At 42.6% G+C, this 23,112-nt stretch overlaps 2 protein-coding genes across 2 annotated transcripts in view; both read left to right on the top strand.

Annotated features, from left to right (window-relative positions):
* The window catches only part of LOC148833172 (contactin-associated protein-like 2), a 164,691-nt gene extending 154,911 nt beyond the window's left edge, over positions 1-9,780 (top strand). The window contains exons 14-15 of the mRNA XM_088918173.1: positions 4,332-4,488; positions 8,481-9,780. Coding sequence (XP_088774299.1) covers positions 4,332-4,488; positions 8,481-8,772 — 449 coding nt within the window. The 3' untranslated portion in view covers positions 8,773-9,780. The remainder of the gene's footprint in view (positions 1-4,331; positions 4,489-8,480) is intronic.
* A 7,914-nt stretch (positions 9,781-17,694) lies between these two features.
* Positions 17,695-23,112, top strand: part of LOC148833171 (contactin-associated protein-like 2) — a 43,913-nt gene continuing 38,495 nt past the window's right edge. The window contains exons 1-7 of the mRNA XM_088918172.1: positions 17,695-17,751; positions 17,977-18,091; positions 19,015-19,078; positions 19,685-19,855; positions 20,636-20,740; positions 21,056-21,111; positions 21,703-21,831. Of these exons, the coding sequence (XP_088774298.1) occupies positions 17,695-17,751; positions 17,977-18,091; positions 19,015-19,078; positions 19,685-19,855; positions 20,636-20,740; positions 21,056-21,111; positions 21,703-21,831 (697 nt within the window). The remainder of the gene's footprint in view (positions 17,752-17,976; positions 18,092-19,014; positions 19,079-19,684; positions 19,856-20,635; positions 20,741-21,055; positions 21,112-21,702; positions 21,832-23,112) is intronic.

The following is a 23,112-nucleotide window of genomic DNA, read 5'->3' as shown; positions in this document are numbered from 1 at the left end:
TATCTAAAAAATAGGGAACTGATTTGTATGTACAAGTCTATGAATATATTATTATTTTATAAAATATCAAAATTAGAAATTTGCTTTGGTAAACTTCACTTTTAAATCTGAAGATTTTGGTGCTTCAGGTTGACATGCAAAAGTTTACAGTGAGGTGATTTAAGGTTCTTTTTTCAGGGTTTGAATGAAAGAAACACTGAACTTTCTGGATTTCACAGCAGAATCTCAACCACAATGAAACAAAAAGTTTTCACTAAGTCAAAATTAATCTCAATACGATTTGCAGGATCATGACTTGATCAATGCAATGTGTTAGGAGATGACAAATTCAGACAAGATAGTTTCTGATCTACTTTTCCGAGAATGCTGGGGAGGTGTTCCTCCACCCTTCTCCCAGCTGGGCGAAGGTAATTGGTCGGATGACAGCTTAGGAGCCAGGCAGCTAAAACTTCCAAGAAGAGAGCAAGTGAAGAAAGAGAACGTTGTTCTGCTGTCTGGGGACCGGGACAGGGCAGGTCCACTATACTGCATCACAGCAGTGGGAGGAGAGCCTCTGGGAGCCTCGCAGAGAAACCTGGGTTTGAGAAGAGTCGCGACGAGACTGTGATTGTGAAGCCAGTAAGCAGCTCAGCTGCCTGGTGTTGTTCAGTGAAGGAACAGAAGTCTAGTCTGAAGCTCAAAGAGGTTTGTGCTATTCTTTCTTGCACTGGTTTCAGACTTTACAGCTGCCTTCGAGTGTCTGTTTGCCTAGACACCACCTACTAAAAGATACAACCCCTGGGTGTATCATCGCGAATATTTGCAGAAACAATGAAAAAATGTGCACACAAGCAAAACGTGCAACAGAAACTACGTTCGGGCCCAATGATGCGTCCCCTCGACAGAGGTGTAGGTCTTGTGCTCAGCACTGCTGTGCTTAGCGCTTGGACAACAACTCCATGTCAGGTTGACAGGAGCTCATTAACAAACGCCTGTGGTGGGAGCTCAGCTTCCTCTCCTGAAAGGCTCTTCCTAGGAAAAGAACCATCTGCCGTCATGTTTATTGTAGCATTTTCTTTTTGTTATAGTATGCCCTCCACCTGTGTTTCATCAGTTCCCTGTGTCTTTAGTTTCTGGCCAGCAAGAGCAGTGTAGGCAACCGAACTGGCTTGGTGACGTCACTGGTCACTGAAGCTCAGAGAAACAGTGTATTTATCTGTCCTGCACATGTGAAAATGGACCAGATATTGTCATTTATATATATTTATTTCTATATATTTCTTTCAAATAAATATACAGAGCGATATATTTCTATATCAGAGTGGAATGTAGAAATTAAAATTTAATTTACATTAAAATAGATCTTTTTAATAATACCTGTAGGTCATCTTCCTAAAGATGTATTTCCGCTCAATGTGTGACCTGATCTTTCATTTTACTGATTCATATATTCAAGTATCAGTTTCTGTGCTGCTACAAGGCAGCTGGTGATGCAGCTTCAATGCATATTTATAATAACACCGGGAGCACACATCTGCTCAGTTGTATGGTCTAGTAAACCAAGCAGTGTGGGAAATCTGCTTCAGGAGAGTTGTTAACCATCAAGGATTTACATAGTTTATAACACTGAGTCAAGCAAACTTTTGCTCTAGGCTCATCTTTCTTTAGGATTTAATTAGTATAAATTTTATGTCCAGGTCTTCGGGAAATACCCAGAGTAGACTGTCTTTTGTATTCTGTATATGTTGTTCCTTTTTTATTGTCAGACTCTCTGCATTACTTGGCTCTGCAGTTTGAATCATTACAACCTCCTGTGCAATCTTATTAAAAATATTTGTTCCCCACAGTTACTTGTGGGTTATGAAACCTGTCCCGTGTGTTTGAGAAGAAGGAACAGATCAGCTACCTCTCCAACTGGAGAACGAACAAACAGATTGAAAAAGCAAGCCTTGCTGCTGCATTAAGCAGTCTTGCTGCTGTGGCCTCCTTTTAATTGGACTGTCCCAATCAGTGTTTTGTGTTGTAAATGACAGGAGGCAGACGAGGGACTTAATGTATAGCTCGCAGTCCTTGCAAGTTTCGGCACTCACTGTCCCATCACTCTCATTGATGTGTGCAAATCTAAGATCTCAGCATCAGCTCTGCTTCTGCTACACACTATTGCAGGCTAGCAGTGGAAACAGCCTAATAGCATCAAAGATACAAGACTTGCCAATTCTCACTCATGGAGGTTTGTTTTAGATGAGCTGCTCAGGAGGTCCTAGGAGTCTTTCCATTTTTTTTGCCGCTATATAAGTTAATATGGAAATAACATTCTAAAGGTGAACATTATAAAATAATACATAGTAAAATTTATCAGATGAAATGATGGGGCAACAACTATATTTTTTTTGCAAAATTCAATATACAGTATATTATACTTTTTGTGTGTTACATTTTATCGTAGAACACAAAATATGGATATGCTAAAATTATTCTAAAGCAGATTTTTGAGTGTGAAGGATTTAAATTTCATTTGAAAGGGAAGGAGTATTGTTTTAACTATGCTCTCTGGAGACCTTCTGCTCAATATGCTAAACTGATGAATAGTTCTTCATACAGCAAGCTTGGATATAATATATTGTGCTGGTATCAAGGTGGGAGAAGCAATCTTATACAACTTATTAAAAATCTGTGACCTCAGCCTTGCCCTGTGTTAGCAAGTCATACACTGTGGAGACTCGTGAAAGAAATATGCTAACTTCTTTTTAACAAGTGCTGCACAGTGGCATAAGTATTACTGAATAGTCCTTTATTGCAGCTACACTGATGGTTAATCCACAACCTCCTACACAATACAAACAGAATACGTCTCCTTGCCTTGATAATGGCAGTTACTGCCTGACATTTCATTTATGAAAATCCCTGTGCAGGGTGAGCACTCGATCAGACAATGGATACTATCCAAAGACCAATCAACCCTCAGTGTTCATGGAACTGGATTTTTTTTTTGTTTAGGGGAACCAGAAAATTACTCTTCAAGCAAACACAAACCGAAAACGTTTTTGACTCCAGCTCATAAATTCAAGTACTGCGTATTCACTTTCATTTACTTGTTGTTGTTTTTTTTCCCTTTGTTTCCAGTACTTTAGGAAGGAAACTGACTGTTTTTACTTGTTTTTACTTGTCGTAATGAGCAAAACTCCCTTCACATACAGTACTCGTGTGCAAATGCTTTTTCCACTCCGCAGGACGTAGCCATTTTCCCTGTCCCCCGAAAATGCCGAGCGCTTGAGCACAAAGTCCAGATTTACTTAAGACAAGCATCACGTTTCATAGTATTTCACCAACAAAACCCCAAAATCTTCACAGAAAACCTCATATCAATCGAAAATAGACAACTGGAGCTTCACAAAAACTTCGGTCTTCAGAACCGAAGAGCACCGAGGCCGTCGATCGCAAGAACACTTTTCATCTGATGACACATTTCAGCAAACGTCCGAAGCACGCCGATAATCAATAGCCCAGCAAAACACGACCGCAAAAGCAAAAACCAGCAAAAAAAAGTATATATCCCAGGTTCTTACCTTGTTCGGGGCATCTGTAAGACCAGAAATATATCCACAAAACACTCACCTTACTCATCTCCAGACCTGGAGGGAACTGAGGGGTATTGGCTACTGCAATTGAATTTTGAAAATGACCACCTCGAAAAAGCTGGTCTGATTTATTTTAAGTAATTTTACATTTTTTTATAAATTTTTGGGGGATGCAAGAAATTTCATTCCAGGTCCAGTCTTCTAACTAGCAGACACCTAGGGCAAGGCCTACAAGCAATTTCAGCTATTTGGAAGGCCCACAACTTTTGATTAAAAATTATCTTTAAAGACATGGAGAAAGGTTTGCCTGCTGTTTAGTTTTTTATTTTTTCTGTATATGTCTGCTAATGTGGGTGGACACATTAAGAGATAAAATAAATTTGATTGTTTACACTCATTTCCAAGGGGGTTAGCTTCAATTTAAGACCTGAACCGGGCTTCTGCTATGTTCTGCTGCAGAGATGTAACAAAATGTTTAAGGGGAGAAAATTCCAGGCGGGAAATCGGCTCTGGGGGCCAGTTACAGCAAGGCGTTGTTTAAAAGACTAATTTCCAAGATTTCCAAATGCTGTGTTCCAATTAAATTGGTTACCCAGCATTGTAACCTGCAAGCAAATACGTCCAACAGGTGATTTCCCACGTGTGCCTCTCCAGCCCCCAGGTGATTACTCAAGCTTGCCTGTACTCCGGCCCCTGCTGGGCTTGGATGGTGCCATGAAAATGTCCATAGTCGCGCAAACATGCTTGATGTTTTTTTTTCCGTTTTGGTTCTAGACGGGGCCCCTTACACTTGGTGGGTTGGCAAGTCCAATGAGAAGCATTTCTACTGGGGCGGCTCCAGCCCCGGCATCCAGAAGTGTGCCTGTGGGATTGAGCGGAACTGCACCGACCCCAAGTACTACTGCAACTGTGACGCTGACCAGAAGCAGTGGTGAGTTCATGGCGCCTGGTTTCCAGTTTCAAGGGATCCCTCCCGATCCCAATCCCTCTCCCGGGGACCCTCACAGCTGCTGGCTTTCATTGCACCCAAGTCCTTTACTTAATCGGATCCTGCGTTTTCAACGGGCAGGTCGCTGGATTGGAACCTTTTTGCGAGTTTAATTTTTCTCTGCTCAAAGGTCACCATCAAAGATGGCCGGTTTGCATCTACTTTTACTTAAGTCTATTAAGCACTCGGCGGTTTCATTAGGGTGCCCCAGCAGAACAAGGAACAGCAGGTGCGTGAGTCTCCAGAACCATTGGGGAGTTGGGGAACCATTTGTGTGATCAGGTGCAGCAGACAAGTTTTTAATCTGATTTGCCGTACTCACTGGATTAAATTATTCCAAGCATAGTTCTGACACACTCTGCTGAGAATTACCCAGAGGACAGTGGTCGGCAGAAGGTAGCATTCTTTGACGAGTGTGCCAACGAGCAAAGTTTTCTCAAATGTTATTTCGTTTAGATTTAAGATACGAAATAATGTCTCGGCTTAGAAGACGGTATGGATAGTGGCCAGTTGAGAGCTGTCAAGGTCCTCCGTCGAGTACAGCTAGGCCATGTCTTCTCTTTGACACTGCTTTTTCCTGTAGATGCTGGAATAAGAGGGGTGTCTTCGGAGAATACCATTCTTCAATGGAAGCTCCACTGCCAATAATGAGCCTCCGTGGAAATAGTGTCTGTGACCATGCTTTTATTTTGAATTGGCAAAAACAACACTGCTCAGTGAAGAGATAAATTAATCCTTGTGAGGATTGTGTGCCGTGTACTTAAGAGTTCTGCATTTTAACCAGCTGTTACAATACATACAAATACAAATTAGTCTATGGAGAATAGAAGAGTTTGGCAGTGGGACTCATAAACGCCTTTGATTTATTTGACCTTTGGTGCGGGTCACAAATAGTCAAATGCTGCAATCTTTGGAGTTTACGCTATTTTTATTTTGGAAAAGAAGTATAAAAACAAGGATATGCAGACCCCCTGTTAAATTCACCTGGTTTTACTGTGAGATGGATTACATGATGACTAAGGCCATGCAGAATTTAACACATTTTAAAACAGAAGTTTAAATCGAATGGCCGTGCTAAAGCACATGTGGTTAAAGGTGAAGTGTAATTCCCATCAATGAGCCTTATATATAATGAATCACATAAGGAAAGACAATATCAAAGACAAATATTGGATATTTATATTTCATTATCAGAATATTATCTTCAAATGGAGTGAAAAACCAGTATTCATAAAAGAATGCTTTGGACATAATTTAGAGAATAATAAGTTGTACGTGACTTTATCAGGCTGTCTTTGGCATGCTCAAGTAAGTGCCCAAGATCTTCCTTCTTTAATCGAAAGGAAGGCTCTGGATAGTTCACTAGAAAACTTAGGAAACTTCTACAGCGGGAAGACTCGCCTTTTTGGCACAGAGGAAACGCTGTGGGGTTCAGCCCCAGCGATTCTCGGAGACTATGATGTAATTCCTGTCAGGGTGAGAGTGGCAGATGCCATGCCTGCTGTAATAACCCGCGGGCCCATTCGCTACAATCACATCCTTATCGTGTTCCAGCTGCTCGGGTGTGTTCTATAGGGGTGCTCCGTCCCAGTCCCCGGGGTCGGCGTGTCTGCAGGATTTCCAGGGCTCCCCAAAGCAGCAGCGCCTGAAGAGCTGAAGAGCTGAGTTCTCAGTGAAGCCAGTAACCAGCTGGGCTTGCCTGTGAAGTACTGAGTCGGGATGAAGACCCACAGACAGCCCGGCTCTCCGGGACCAGGGCTCAACAACGCAGGCGCGGACACTCAAATATTGCTGCCATGTCAAAGAAAACTGTGTTGGCCGTATAAACCTTTGAAGGATACAGAAAAAAAAGTAATTTGTGATCCCTTCTGATGGAGGGGCCATTCCTCCAAAGTAGATCTAAGTGTGTGTTTTGTCTGGAGAAGGACAGAAGCTCAGAAATTGTGCCAAAAATGAGGTGAACTAATTTGAAGAGCCACACAAGAGGAGGTGGAGGTGGAGCCCTGGATTAAGGGAAGAGCCTTCTTGCTTCTTTTTCTTGCTTCTTTTTCTTTCTCTCTTCTCCTGTCCCGCTGTGAGGATTCACCGGGGCAGGTTGAGTTTGTCCAGACTGGGCCCCGTAAGACAGAGCCAGTCCAGGCTGGGTATCGCTGTCCCATGCGGTTCTTATCTTTCCCCCGGGCTGGACCCCGCTAAACAGGGACAGCCCGGCCCGGACGCTGCTGTGCAAAGCGGTGCATTTTCTCTTTCCTTTTTTTTTTCCCTGGGTTTTTGCTAGCCTCCCACCTACTGTAGTGTGCCTCCGCTCCCTCAAGCTGGACAGCGACTTTTAGCTGCGTTCACCGCTGCTCCGCCAGCTCCCGCACCGCTACGCCGTTTTATGGCAGAGCCTGGTTGTTTCTGGTCCTGCATGCGTCACTTTCAAGGATTATACAGGGCCCGTAGAAAGTCCTACAGCCCCCCTTGGACTTTTTCACATTTTAATGTGTTACAGCATGGAACCATGATGTATTTAACTGAGACTTTGTGCCACTCATCAACACCAAGTACTCTATAATGTCCAAGTAAAAAACAAATCCAGACATTTTACTAAATTAATGAAAAATAAAAAAAAGAAAATAATTGAATGCGTACGTATTCACCCCCCCCCCCCAGAGTTAATACTGCGAAGGACCACCTTGGGCAGCAATTACAGCAATTAAAGCCTTTGCCTAAATAGGAGGGATTGTTTTAGTTTGTCCTTTGTGATTTCTCCACATTTCCCTGGTTTGAAAATACCAGCGGGGAACTTGCTGTAAAACACATTATACTGTTAAGAGAATTGCTGAATGTAAATGCAGTCACAGTAATGTGATGTATCTTCGGTCCTCGGTAAAACTCCCCACTTGTATCATTCCCATTAAAGCCCCCAGTGAGTGTTGGTTCTGAGTGTGTACAACCACTGTCAGTCACTCTGTAATCTCCTGTGAGACATCTCGGTTGAGAGAGAATGCAGGCATCAAAAACAGGGCTCCATTAAAAACGGACAATTTGAAAAAAAGAACAGACAGATCAGAAAAGGGAGGGAGATTGTTGTTTTTTTTTTCACTCCCCAGAGCGTGGTGAATTGTGTGAAAGTGAATTACAGTGGTGGGGTATCACCTTTGTTCCATGAAAAGCAGAACTGACAGATACATTTCAGACAGATTATAGGCTGAATGTCACACTTTTAACAACAGATTTTTATAAAGGAAAACCAAGAGTTTTTTTTTTTAAATCATGATGCTTTAAAAGATAACACAGCCTGAGTTTTTAATTATATACTGAAAACAAAATGCTCTTACAATCATGTTTAATAAAGTTTTCTTCACATTTTAAGTAACCACCTGTTGAGTTGGTTACTCTTTAAGTTTTAAAGAATAATATTAAGTTAGTAATATATTAGATATTAGACAGTATAAGATTCAAGACCATTAAAGTAGACCAACAGAAAGCACCATTTCTCCTGTAGATAAGTCTCCCTGCTTAGGAATCAAGCACAGAACCCAAATTTCCACTTCCACTTCACTGTAGCATGATTGTTCTTTATGCTTTAGTGAAGAAAAACTTGGATTTCCTGCAAGTTCAAGTCTTTCATTTCTCAACATACTGTACACACTGTCCCCATTAATATCCTGTATTGTAGTTCTGGCTTCCATTTTTTCCCTTATTGTTATCTTCTTACCCTGCCTGGAGAGGATCCAACCTGACAAGTCTCAACACCACTTTTGAACATTTTTTTTTTCATTTCTGTTGTTTTGTCCCAACAGCAGTAGAAGCATTTTTTTTTTTGTCGCAAAGAGGTCTCTTTTATTTCTGCCCTCTCTTGCACTTTTTAAACTCAGGGTGTTTCTTTTGACGGAAGCTGGTTAAGCTGGTTAGCTTGCTAAGCCGATGTCTCACTTGTCTTTCTGCAGGAGGGAGGATGCTGGTCTCTTGGTGTACAAGGACCACCTGCCCGTCAGCCAGCTGGTAGTTGGCGATACAAACAGACCAGGCTCTGAGGCCAAGCTGACTGTTGGACCACTGCGCTGTCAAGGAGACCGTAAGTGCAGCTATCCTGGCTCTTCAGCCAAGTCCCCACGGGTCTGGGAGAGAGAGTGGCTTCTGTGTTGTCACTTTGGGACGTCAGGTGTCCCGTCTCGCGCTCCTCCTCACAAATGCCGTGGCATTCCCAAACCCCCCGTTTCTCGCCTTCATGCCCCCTGAAGCCACCATGTTCTCACAGGCGCCAGGTTTACGCAGATTCTCACTCCTGGACCGATTTCCTCCCCACCTCTCTCTCCCTTCAGTATTTGAACCTCCCTCACTCACCAGCCCGCGCTCATTATTGGGAAAACCTCCCGCAGAGTTTCTGTAGTGCGCATCCTGACTTTCTTGACTGATTTCCCGGTTCCTGATCTAAACCCCTCCCTTTTCGACCTCGCCTTTATATCGGATATCGTTTTTGGATTGTCTTCCTCGGGATTCTCTGGTAACCAGATTCATTCCTACATCTCCTGCCGACCTGGCCTCTGGATTATGTGTCTCGGATATAGTCCCAGTGCTACTCTGCATTCCACAGGGTTCACAGCAACACATACTGTAGGATCACCCTGTTCAACCTCTCGGTTCCTGACATTAGGCTTATTCTAATGTAATTAAATAGGTATGTGGAATAGCACAGACATAAAATACATAATTTATGGTACTTACCACTCATATCTCATGAGCACAAAAACAAATTGTGATCAAATGGCTTGACTGAATAAAATAAGCAGTTCTGGCTTTGCTTATACAGTACTTTTTGAGACTGTGTGTGTGTGTGTTATTTAGCACTGATTTAATTAGTGAATAAAACTCAAAATGCAAAATATTTTGAGAAATTCTTCAGTCCTGGACTGGTAAAGGAAACATTTTGTTGTTTTTAAATATTAAATGAGTGTATAATTGTAAAGATAGACTGAATTGCACAACAGAGGGTGATAAAGTTTACTGTTTGTCATGGGAAAGTGGAGTAGGAAATTATGGAGACAATGTATGCTCAAGATGATACAGTACGTTTAAAAAATAATGAAAAAAACAGTAACATAAAGTATGGACAATAAAAAAATCACTTTACATGCGGTTGCTTTTTAATTAACTTTTCTCTGGTACTTATGTAAAAAGATAGCAAATATGTACTTTCTATAGTATTAGTGTGATATTATTCTTACACAAAAATAAAAAAAAAACAAATGAATTGATGAATGTTGTTTTGTGTCAAACAAGAACAATCATGTCTTTCTGAGTGCCAGCTCTCTCATGCACCACAGGCATAAATTAAATTGACTTTGTAAGATAACAAGATGTACTGTGACTGCAGCTGATTTCATATTGAAGTACATACATGCCGATGCACCAAAAACTATTCCAGGAGGATTATTGCTGTTTTGTGGGCTTCTGCAGTTGCAGAAAAAACATTTGGGCCATTACTGATACATTTCTGCTGGTGATTTCTCTGCACATTCTCTATGTCACGCAGTCTCTCGCTCTGAGAAAATAAGGGCCACATCATGGAAACGTTCTCGACCTGAGCTGACCCGTGTGTCAGATCAAATTCCATTTTTCTTTTATTTTCATTACCATTACAAAGGGTTTCTTTTTGCTTTCTTGTTTGCAGTATCTGAGATTTGATAGATGCTGATGGAGATAAAGATGAAGCCACAAAACAGAACAGAGGCTGCTCTGTCAATGGAGCAGCTTGGCTCTGTGGCCCCTGTTGGCCACTTTCACCTGGCCCTGCTTGTTTGGCTTTGCCAGGTGTGATCTAGAACTGCTGTCCAGCTGCTGCAGCCAAATTGTCAGATTCTGCTGCACAGAATTCTTTGTGCGTAGCACAGTGAGGCAGAGGTTAGCATTGCTGCCTCACAGTGCTGTTGCCCTGGGTTCAACTTCTTGGGGGCGTATCTAGTTTTTACGTTCTCCCTGAGTTCATGTGGGTCTCCTCTGGGTGCTCTGGTCTCCTCCCACAGTCAGGTCAAATGGCTAGGTTAATTGGTTTCTGGGAGAGTTGCTCCTGTCGTGAGTGTGTGCGTGTCTGTGTCTGTGTGTGCCCTGCAATGGACTGGCGTCCTGTCCTGGGTGAGTGTGTGTATCTGCCCTGTGATGGACTGGCGTCCTGTCCAGGGTATACCCTTCTTTGTACCCGTTGCTTGCTGGTATATGTTTCCCTCTCAGAAAACTACATTCTACAATTTTCTTTCATGTGCAGAACAGGTTTCAAAAAGGAACGCGACACGAACTGTGGTGCATAAGTGAAAATGGAAAAGTGAAAAGTGCCAAATAGCAACACACCAGTGAAAAATAACTGGGCTGTTATGGCAGCACTGGAGAACCTGCGCATTCACTGCCTGTATCAAATCTGAGATTTTGTATCGGCATGTTATAATGAATAAGAAAGACAGAAAGGAATAAAATGCTCAAGGAGCAGCTGAAAGGCAGAGTTCTCAGCTGACTTTCCGTAAAGCCCATTGTAACTTGAACTACTCAAAGCACTGCTTACAGGTTCATGACTTACGTTAGTAAATCCCAAACGCAGCAGGTTTACTAGACCTCTTTTAATCCTCAACAGTTTAAGGCTGTGGAGAAGGAATAAATTGATCCTATTGAGCCTTAATTGGATCAGTTTAACTCCTCTCGCATGTGGAGAACTGATTTTAACAGCTCATAGAGATGTGGAAAGCCTGTTGGATTCCAGTTGTGAGCCCCTGACTTGGATTGAGCTTTTGGAAAGGAACTGTAATGCCATCAAGTGATATGTTAATGGGAAAACTAGAAAAGTCCCTTTAACAGACCCAAACCCAGTACCTGTCAGTGCTGTCCCTTATTTAGAACAAATATAAATAAAAACAAAAGCAAGAAAATACAAAGAGGCTGAGGATCTTCCTGGAAACAGCGGTAAGACAAAGTTATGCTAATTCCTTGTTAAACAATAATTAAAAAGGCATCTTCTCTCCAGCACAAGCAAACACTGCAAGATGTTTTATTGAGTTTGGAGTAGATTTTAATAGTTTATAGCTGAAGTTCCGTGCAGTGGGTTAAAGCCAGATTTGTGCTACAGATTGCACACAATACTGAACAGCTCCAAAACAGAGGGAAGCTCAAAGCTTCTGGAACAAGATTACTTCTGCATACAGTACAACTGTAACCAACAGTAAGGACCTCCACAAGGCTTCTTCTCCTCCCTGATGCCTGTACGGCTTAATTCATGTGTTAGTTCTAGTCAGTCCTGGTTAATTTCATGAGGCAGCTGTGATCAGCCCAGTTCCCCTCGAAGTCCTTTAAAGACATTAGGAAATTTCCACTTTGCAATGCACAGAAGAAAGCTTACAAACGAGAAGAGGCCATTTAGGCTATCTGGCCCGTTTGGTCGTTGGCACGCCCTGTACTCCTAGAGGGCGCTCTACTTCTGTCCTGTTCCTAGTTCCCTGTGATTCTTCATGTCTTTCCGGTGTGTCTTGTTGTGTAGCCTGTTTACTTCCTGTGTCTGCTCTGCTCCTGGCTCAGCACTGAGGGTACGGATGTCCTGAGACCCGCCGAGCACCAGGTCGCCCCACGTCCGTGGCCTGAGGGCATAGGTTTCTATAGCGACACCATCCGACCCCCTGAGCCAGGGCTAACCCCCATGTTGCCCCTTTTGCCGCTACGCATAGGGTCTTTTTTGCCCTCCTGGCCATTCCACGGCATGCCCTTCCGACATCCGTAACAGTAGTCAGTAGCTGCTTGATCCAAGTATCTCATCCAGATGTTTTGAAACGAAACCAGGATATCAGGATCCACAGCATGGCTTTGCAGCTTGTCCAGCTCTCCCTCCCATAGCGAAATCCCACCTGTTCTTGGTTTTACTTCCGTACAGTTTGCACTTGAGTCCTCTGGTGACGAAGGGAGTAATAATACTCAGTGAGACAGCTACAAAGCAGCTGATTTTTTTTTATATTTACTGGTGGTTGAAATTTCATAAAAGTGCAATATAATTACATTTTAAAAACTGTTCCCTGTGAGAGAAGCACTACTTCAGTTGAAACATTACCAAAAAAACATGCATGTTACTTATAGTGTAGTACAAGGGAAAAAAAAGTATTTTTATGATTTTTACAATTTGGGAACACATATTAGGGCAAATTCAGTAAAATATGAAAGAAATTAATTTGTAAAAGGTTTAGCATAAGGCTCCAAAATGTTCATCCAGAAATTCCATTTCACACATTTCCTTACTTTTCTCAAAGATAATCATGCTCATAAACAATTTTTCTCTCGTTTTAAATTACTCAGTACATGGTTTTGAAAGTACTGCTTTTCAGTGGGATGTAAGGTTTCAGTGCAAACATTTTAATACATTTGTTCTCTAAATTATTAGAGACAGATAATCTTGTGCTTTGTGCGAGGAGTCAATATTGCTGCCATGCACGATTAAGTTACAACGTGAGAAACAGTAAATGAGGGGTGAAGTCAGGGGTGTGGTAACCATTTGTTGGAATGTAAAATGCACGACACGTTTTCCATGAAGATTTATTAACATTTCATTGCATATATTGGTTTGCAGAAGTGATTTATGGTTTTCATATCTGCTGAATACAATTAGAAGCTTCTGTGAGAAATTAATAACGTTATATCTTATGGACATCTGTCAGTTCATTGATATCCACATTTGGCTTCTTAGTAGTGTTGTAGAATATTTTAGTTTTGCCAGCACTTTCCATTTTATGCAGTATGTATTCCTGTGCTACAGTGGATATCTCGGATACTGTACATAACCCACTTCGACCATCATGTTTTAATAAAGTCCCAGGAGCTAAGCTAAGAAAACAAGAAAACATCTCTGGGCTGTCACAACATGGCCTAATTTGATGAATAAGCTTTAAATTTTAATAATTCAATATTTCATGATTTATCATGTTCTATCTTTACATTTTGATCAATATTCTAGGAATTTTTAAGTCACTTTAATCATAATCTTTAAACACCTCATCACAACCCAACTTTACATGTGTCCCCAGAATGGCATATTGTATTAGCTCATCCATCACATTTATCAATCAGATGTAGCTGAGCCTAACTAGTTTGTTATACTTATTTTCCATCTAACTTCGAAGTTGCCCAGGCATTTGGTTCTCAAGCTCATTTGCTGGGTTTGCAACAGCTCAAACAGCACAAAAAATGTCTATTGCTCCCTTTGAAGGACCAGCTACACCTTTTCCACAAGTCTCGATTAATCCCCGAAAACACTTTCTGTGCAAGGAACAGGGCAGCTTGTTCCACACTCCCAGGAATCACTCAGGACTTTTTGCATCAATCTGGGATCATTTATATTCAGTGGCTCTGGCTCTGACAGTATTTTAACTCAATCAGTCACCTGTGTTTGAAGGGACACAAAGAGACGCATCTCAACAGCTTGCAGATTGAAGAGTTGTTTTACGTTTTGAATAGGGAACGATCCCTGTGTACCATCCCTGTCAATCGCTGCATGACTGTGTTGGAGCTCATACTGGACACAACAGGTATTGATCACTAATGTAGAGGTGCCTGACATGAGGGTTAGGTTTAGGGTTAGGGTTAGCCAGCAGCCATATCACCCTGCAACTCACAGCTGGCAGCCCACTGAAGCTCAGCATGTGTGAGCTGGTCGGTACCTGGATGGGAGACCTCCTGGGAAAGCTAAGGTTGCTGCTGGAAGAGGTGTTAGTGGGGCCAGCAGAGGGCGCTCACCCCGCGGTCTGTGTGGGTCCTAATACCCCAGTATAGTGATGGGGACACTATACTGTAAAAAGGCGCCGTCCTTCGGATGAGACGTAAAACCGAGGTCCTGACTCTGTGTGGTCATTACAAATCCCAGGGCGTTTCTCGTAAAGAGTAGGGGTGTAACCCTGGCGTCCTAGCCAAATTTCCCATTGGCTCTTACCAATCATGGCCTCCTAATAATCCCTATCTATGAATTGGCTTCATTACTCTGCTCTCCTCCCCCACTGAGAGCTGGTGTGTGGTGAGCGTTCTGGCGCACTATGGCTGCCATCGCATCATCCAGGTGGGGCTGCACACCAGTGGTGGTGGAGGGGAGTCCCCATTACCTGCAACGCGCTTTTAAGTAGAGTGTCCAGAAAAGTGCTGTATAAGTGTAAACAATTATTATTAAAATTATAAGAGCTTGTCATGTTTACAAATGGTCAAATAACATAATAGAAACACATAGACCTGACTTTAGATCTGACTTTATCTCTCCTGCTGTTAGGCTTTGGTTGCATTTATAAATTTTTTCAGCATAGAAAAAAATATCCATCGTTGCTTTTGATGGATGTAGAAACAAACATGCACACAGGCACACAGTTAGGAAATCACTGAACAGTGAAATAAAGGTTCTGCCATCACCATAGGTCCCTGACTGCTTCAGACCCAGAAATGGATGTAGCTGGAGTTGTTTTATTGCCTGTGATCTAGCGAAGTATAGCGTGTTTATCATCAAAGAAGTCATTTGTCTTGGTTTGACCTTGTAGCATGAATCTCTTAGGTGTTATACATCATATTCTTAATGAAGTGTTCGGGGCGTTGGGGTCATTCTGGAGCTGACAGTGCTTTGATGGGATGTCATAGAAAAGGCAACAGGATGCAAGATTGCTTTGTCAATCTCAGTTTGCCACTGTATAAAATCAGTACGTGACTTTATTAATTTCTAAAATAAAAGGTTAGAATTCTCATTGCACTGAAAGATTATATTTATAACTTTTGTTTGACATATTGGGAAACAAATTAAAACAAAGTTTTTGTCAACTGCTCAAAACATTGTATACAAGTGCACTTTCACAACTATAGTATACAGCTGTGCCAAGTTTCTTCTTAGCAGAAGCTCTCCAGACACTTTGGTTTTAATTTGTTTTAAACCGTGTCTTTCAATTTTCAACAAGCTTATTTTTTGCAAATTAATTTAATTGTTTCATATGAGGGATGCAGTTTTTAAAATCCTTTGCATCATTGTTATGAATCAGATCCAACTAGAAACTACACCAGACGTTTGGAAAACTTGCAAAATCTCTCCACAAAATGTGCGCATTAAACATCTGTGTATCTGTGGTGTAAAAAGACGGTGTTCATCACTGACCTCAATCACTATAATTCTATAGTTAATGAGTAGCTGTGTGCTTAACCAATGCAAGTTGTACATACAGCATTACATAAAGTGTTGACTGGAGTCTTTCTGAAGCTGTCCAAATATTGATTACTCACTGATCAGTCTTCTGTAGACTTTCAAATACAAGGCTCAATCATATTATTTATAGAATTAATAATTAATGAGCCATTCAGCCCATCTAGCTGTTGGTAGCTAATTACTCCAAGACTCTCACCTAGCTGAATAGGTGCTTTACTGTATATAATTTACTAAATACTGCTACTTGGGCCTTTCTATAGGATTCTATTGGAACAGATATGTGCATACTTTACTAATTACAATTACAAGAAGAGATGTTCAACCAGTGCTTTAAAGGGGGAATTCCTTCCTGAACACAATAACACATGTACAGATTAATATTTTCTAAATACATTTGCTGATGCTTATTTTCGAAGCCACAGAAAGTGCAGATTCAGGCTTGAAAGGGAGGTGTTTAATTATTTTAGCTCCTTAGGCACAGATTATGCTTGGTCAATGCCAGCGTCCTTCGTGATCAAAACATGTCAGTCTTAATCTCGGAAAAGGAAGTTTCTGAACTCTCAGGTGATGCCTGTGTGAGTCTGTGACGCTACTCTTGCGCTACAATAAGAACCCAGAATGCTTCAGAAATCACTGGATTATTCACCTCAAACCTTTGCTTCTGTGATAAAGAAAGTCGAGATAAGAAACCACTTTGAAATCATTTGTGAAATCTTAATGGAAAGAAAAATATATTTTTTATTCTTCAAAAATGTGGAACCTGTAATAGAATAAAATATTAAAAGTATGGTAAAGTCATGATGTTTAAAAATCACTGATTGCATCTCTACCCTTTGTTCCAGACTTTCATTTTAAATTCATGTCTGAGTATTAGTTTAATCCTCCTAAAGCCCTGATTTCTCAAGACATTAAAAAATAATTTGAGCCAGCATAAGAACATAATATTTACAAAATGTTTTTATAAGGCAAAAACATGATGATAATTGTGATAATAATAATTAGTAGGGGAATTTGGGCTTGATATTGACATTTTGAATGGGATTAACATCCCTGATTAAAATCCAGATGATTACTTGGGTTTTACTATTTTCAGTCCTGTAATTAGATGATTTAGAGATTTTGAGATCCATTTTTGTCTGATACGCTCACCTTGCAGCTCCTACCAACCCCAGTTTTATCACGGATGTCGGAAGGGACGAACCGTGGAATGACGGGAGGGCGAAAAGACCCTGTGCGTAGCGGCGAGACGGGGGTTAGCCTGGGCTCAGCTGTTCAGGGAATGCCGTATAGAAACCTATGCCCTCAGGTAGCGGACGTGGGGCGACCTGGTGCTAGGCGGGTTTCAGGACATCCGAACGTCAATGCTGAGCGAGGGCAGAATGAAAGACCCGGAAATATATAGCCCCAGAGAGAGAGAAACACCGGAAGGACAGCAAAGAACCGGAAATGAGAGACAAGACAGAGAAGGAGCGTCCTCTGGCTGCAGAGGGTGTGACAAGTTTATCTGTAAGACAGGGCTGCACACAGTTCACAGACCGCCCTTGACCGCCCTTGACCGCCCTTGACCTCACCAGCATGTCTGTGGGCAGTGGGAGGAATCTACAGCACCTGAGTAAATCTGTTTTGGCGATAAGGAGGGCATCCAAGCTGACTAGCTGTGTTTCTGAAGCCGACACCCTGGTTTCTTTGTAAAAAAAAGGCTGAAGGAGGTCCTTGAATCAACTAATTACTACCTACGGCACCAAAAGGGCTCAGTGAGCCCGTTGGCCTCCTCTCAGTTTTAAATGCCTGTATGCCCATTCCATGCAGATGGCACCCGAGTCTGTAATGAGCCAAGGACCAAGAGCTGGGTGGCAGCTGAGCTAACAGCCTCAACACTGTGCTTTCCACGTTGTTGCACTGTGTTTCCAAAGCCACACCCTGTGCCTCCTCCTGGCTGGCTGGCTGTATCTGCAGCCTAAGTCTTTGTGACCATGTGGGTTGGTTGGCTGCCAGGACAGTGCCCAGAGATACCTGTCGAGGCCCTGCAGGTATCTAAGCAGACTGGTTCCAAAGAACTGTTTGCGTGCCATCTGCGCTCAGTAGTTGAATATTTGTGTGTCTGTCCTAGCATGTCTTGCTGTGTGTGGTGTATCTCTTCTCAGTGTGTGCCTCTTTCGGGCGTACGGGGCAGTCATGGTCTGATTGTGAGTTACCGAGGGCCTTGCTCAGCTGTGTGAGAGCTGTGTCTGGCTGTGTTGTTGCCGTGGGGCCAGTTTGTTCGGGTGGCCATGCTGGTAGTCCTGGGCACTGGTGCCTGCGTGTATCTATTGCTTAATAAAGCACTGGTCTATGTCTGGGCTTTCAACCCTGGGAGGGGCTCGAAGGCCAGTATTGTTGATTTATTACAGGAGTTCTGCAGGAATATTACAGGGGGCTTATGAAAAACTTAACCACTCTCTTTTTGGATGTAAGACCATTTCCATGTAAATGTACGGTATATACCGTGGGTGTATATATAATGCACATAAATGCAACAAATGTGTACTGTAGATAAATCCACAAATATGTAATTTCCAACACTTCTTTTTTTTTCTTTTGCTTTCATGACACCTGTGCTTAAAAAGTTTTACTTTTCTTACATAAGCTTCAGTCTGACAGGAAGTCCTTGGTGCATTGTGTCTAATTATTTGCTTTTATTCAGCAGAGTTTCTATAGGTCTCTAAGGTCTTCACAGTTACAGACAGGTTTTAATCGTGTCTCGTTAGATGTCTCTTTTCTTTGAAAGCAGTGAAAAATGAAAAGACCACTTAATTCTCAGTGCAAGAGATATTCTAAGCTTATCTGAGACGGTGTGAATTCAAGCCAGGCTAAAATGAGAATGTAATATAGGGTGACTAATACAAAACCAAAGTCTCTTTCTCCCTCATTTTCTGTGTCAGACCTCCTCGGATTGCACAGTAACCGAAAGGTTTCATCTCAAGGGCTTGTTGATTTATCATGTGAATTAAAGATTGTTGCCTTGTAAAATGGGAGGCAGCTGTTCACACAGCAGCACCACAGCCCCATCCCATTCCTACATCCCTGTACCTTTTCCTTGGAGACTCGTTGACAGACAAGGAACGCATTTTAAAGCTTCACTGTGGATGACAAAATGGAACAAATGTGGCCCTTAGCAAAAAAAAAAAAGAATCCTTCCCCCAGGAAGACTAAAAGAAGTCTAGAGTTCTCCATCATAACAACACATAAAGGTTACAAATGAGAGGAGAGCGTTTGGCCTTTCTACCTCATCTGGTTGCTGGCAGCAGATTGAGCTGAGGAGCTCACCCAGCTGTTTCTGGAAAGTGGCCAGGGCATTGCCTTCAACCTGCTGGCTGGGTGCCTTTTTCCAGACTCACACCTTCCCCTCACAGATAAGAGTCACATCTTGGCTGATTGACACAGAAAAAATAAAATATTGTATTTTTAATCCTGTATTTATTTAATATGTCCCTGCACACCTCTACTTGCCTTCTGCTAACAATTTTAACTTTTTTTTTTATAACTACCACCTTTAACATCATGGCTAATGTCTCTTTTGTTCTTTCATACTATACTGTATATAACCTTCTAAGACATTTTTAAAAGCATGGTCACATTTGGACCGATATTACATCTTTAAGAAATATGTAAAGGGACTATTACCTACAGTACATAGCCTTATTTTGTTCGTATTGAGGGCAGCTGCAATGCTCCCATAATGCACAGGCAGGGCTTTGGTAAGGTCTCCCTAGAAAAGTCATTGTTCAAGTCGTTCTTTTAGAACTATTTGGTGCAAGCTGTTTTTTTTTTTAGAATATTTTAATAGTAACACGAGACCTTAAGGCTTATGAGGAAACAGGCAGGATTTTTTTTTGTTAATTGTCGCTGTGCCACTCCTGAAGAGCTTTTCTTATTTATGTGTAACTGTTGTTGTAACGAAGCGTTGATCGGGACCCCGTGCAGACGGCAGAATCCGGAAGGGAGTGAAACAGACACGGGGAGGAGACGACGAGGAGCTGGGCAGGCTGACGATCAGGGGGGCGTGACGACGGTGCGCTGGTGCTCGGGGGGGGGCGTGGCCAGGGCGAACAAGTCCAGGAGGGTCCGAAGGGAAATCCAGGGTGAAGTCCGAAGGTCCAGTACCGGGTGATCCATCCAAGACAAAACAAGACACAGTTAAAAACCGGAACGGGATCCGGTGCAGGGACAGGGAATAAAAACGGGAATGACGAGGCCAGGCGCTCCGAGCCCCGGACTCAGCTGGGTCGGGACGCCGATAGGAGGCCTCTGCCCTCAAGCCATGGGCGTAGGGCGACTTGGTGGAAGGCGACTTCCAATTCAGAGCCCGGAATAGAGTGAGCGTCTGGCTGGATAGGAGGCAGGTGCACAAAATCAACTAAAATGTGAAAGAGCCGGAGCGCCCTTAAGAGGAGGGATTACGATAGTGACAGTTGTTATAATTAAATTTCATTTCGGCGGCTTCTTTCACGCCTCATAATCGCCAGGGTCTTCCGTAAAGGTGACGGGAAAGCTAGAAGGCTCAAAATTAAGGAACCAAAAAAGAAGGAGGATTTTAACACAGTAAATGACACCGCAAAAATCTCTATGATTTTTCTAAATACCACAGCAAAACAAAGGCTAATAGAGAAATAAAATGTGCTTTAAAATGTCACAGGGCTTGTGCCTTGCTCTTTAAACACAGACAGCCAGGTAAGTTCACTGTAATATTGTGAACTGACAAATAGCCCGCATTCTTATCGAACAGAATGGGCTTCACTGAAATGAAGAAAAAACCTCCCCTGTCCTTAAAAATAAAAAAACGGGCATGAAGAGAAAATCAGGAAGCATCTTGTGGATATTTATTGTACCCAGAGTGCTGATAAAGTGCCCCATTTGTTTTTTTGATGTGAACAGATGCCTCTTCTTTGTGGGACTGCAGGGCTGCAGGTCAGCCCTGACCTGGACTGTGAGGTTTAGGGGCTCTGCTCAGTCCGACGAAAGGAAGCCCCCCCTGGTGGCGTGAGCATTGGACCCACCGTTTTGCTGAACAGGAGTTCCTGCTGACCACACGCTCCTTTTCAGGGCATCTGCTCTGTTTCCCCCAGACCAAGCACCAACCTCGCTTTTTTATGCTTCATCAGGGGTGATGGAACACCCCCTGTCTGTATGTTTGCAGATAAAAGGGTCAGATCTGCGTCCCTTGATTTTCTCCCGATATCCGCACTTCCTCCTCGACTGCTACCAAGATTTGGAATCTTGGAAAATCCTAAGTCTTTGGGTTTCTTTCCTCCGACACACGGATGAAGCTCTGCTGTGTGGCCGGTTGCTCCACAGAACCTCCTCTCCTGGAGCGGGCCTTTCAAAGAGCATTGTGGACGAGGGGCACCTGTGTGTGTGCGCAAATGTGGACTTTTTGGATCACACATGACTCATGGGAGGTTGTGGAGACCAGTGGAGGACATTGCAGAGGGCAAGCTCCTAACGTGCACTACATTCCCATTCGTCTGAACTAATTTAGTACTTAGAGGAGGAAGCAACATAATCATTGTGTACCGAACAGTTTCTACAGTACATGACTGTGGCTGTGAAAAAGATGGGCAGTTTCCAGTGGCTAAATGTTAGCCAATCTACTCTCTGTGTTAGGATATCACTATCATGAGTGAAAACACAACAGTAGGGATCATTTAAAGAGGATATTTAAAGGATAATCAGTCTGTGCTAGCCGTTATTTTAGCTTGTTTAAGCTCCATAAACTTTCCTGAAGCCAAACAACCATCATGAGCCACTGATGTGCTGCCACCTTTATTCAATGCAGAAGACTCAGTTCTGTCCCATGGAATAATAGGCATTAAGAGTGCACCATGATATCACAAGAACCTTTTAAACAGCCGTCTTCTCTGTGTTTTCTAGAGTGATCTGGGCATTAGTTTTCGAGCATTCGTCAAGCACTGCCTTGAACAGTGTGTCATCCTTTTCTCCAGCAAGGCCAGGCCTATCAGTGCAGGCGGTGAGGGATAGGCTGTCCTCTGGGACCGAGGTGTTCTCTGTCTGCGCTGTCGATAAAAACCCGCTGATGAAGTCTGAGTACAAGCCTCTCGTGGAGCCGGCAGGTTAATCGAGGCCTGTGAGCGTTATGATGATAATGCCCGATGGCAGTGAGGAACATTCTTAGCCCTGCAGTCACTTTCTTTATCATTTTTAACAACCAGCGCAACAAAACAGGGCTCGATTTGACAGAATCCTAAAGAGTGCTGAATTCCCAGAACAGACGCTTGAGCGTGAAAAATGGGCTGCGGGATGTCAGGAAATAAATGTGTTTTAATAATTCTTCAAGTGACTTGTCAGTGTTTTATAGCACTCTCTCAACGATTTGAGGGTTCTGGCTCAGCTGTGTCAGATGGCTCGAGGTGCCAGAGGTGCCTGCGATGCAGCTGCTCAACTCGATAGCGATGGAAAAACTCCAGTGCAGAAGCTGCTGTGCGGAGCAGTGCTCAGGGTCCAGGACAGGGCTGTGGAAGGTTGTGGGTTCAAGTCCCAGCTGTGCCACTGCTGCTGCATCCCTGAGCCATGTACTTCCTCGGAATTGCTCCAGTAAAATGCCCAGCTGTGTAAATGGGTCCATCAGTCAAGTAAGTTACTTAGTACACCATTTGTACAGGAGAAGTACTTCGTAAAAACATTGTTTAGTACTGTAGGCAAAAAGCTTGTAGCAGAAGTTTTCTGTCCAATATTTAATAATAATAATTCCTTACACTTACTGTATATACCGCTCTTCTGGACACTCCACTCAAAGCGCTTTACAGGTCATGGGGATCCCCTCCACCCCCACCAGTGTGCAGCCCCACCTGGATGATGCGACGGCAGCCATAGTGCGCCAGAACGCTCCCCACACGTCGGCTATCAGTGGGGAGGAGAGCAGAGTGGTGAAGCCAGTAGTTTAGTAGTTTACTGTGCTTCCGGTTTAGTTCTAAATAAATCATGACCCACAGAACTACTATCTGGTACCATGGTATAGTGCACCTTGTTAACAAAATAGTAAGCTGTCAAATACTCCGATGACTCACTGTAAAATATATCTCACTCCAGATAGGGTCAGAATTATTTAGTGACCAGGAAAGCTCAAAATATTTACTGTATGTGTGTAATTTTTGGTGGTTCTAAATTTTAAATATAAAAACATACCCTCCACCACCCCAAAAATTCTCTCTTCCAGCACTGGTGTGTTATTTAGTGTTAACTATCAAACAGCCACTAAAAAAAGATCAGGAGGCTACAGCCACAGTACTGTGAAGATACTTCATACTGTGTATACTGTATGTCTAAAATAAATATTTTGTCATGTGTATAGTGAAAAAATAATGTACAGTATGTGCAATACTAATTACTTACAT

Source organism: Atractosteus spatula, chromosome 6 (assembly GCF_055471065.1).
Source record: "Atractosteus spatula isolate fAtrSpa1 chromosome 6, fAtrSpa1.hap1, whole genome shotgun sequence".
Classification (NCBI taxonomy): domain Eukaryota; kingdom Metazoa; phylum Chordata; class Actinopteri; order Semionotiformes; family Lepisosteidae; genus Atractosteus; species Atractosteus spatula.
Note: the sequence above shows the minus strand (reverse complement) of the source record. Positions and strands in the feature narration are given on the sequence as shown.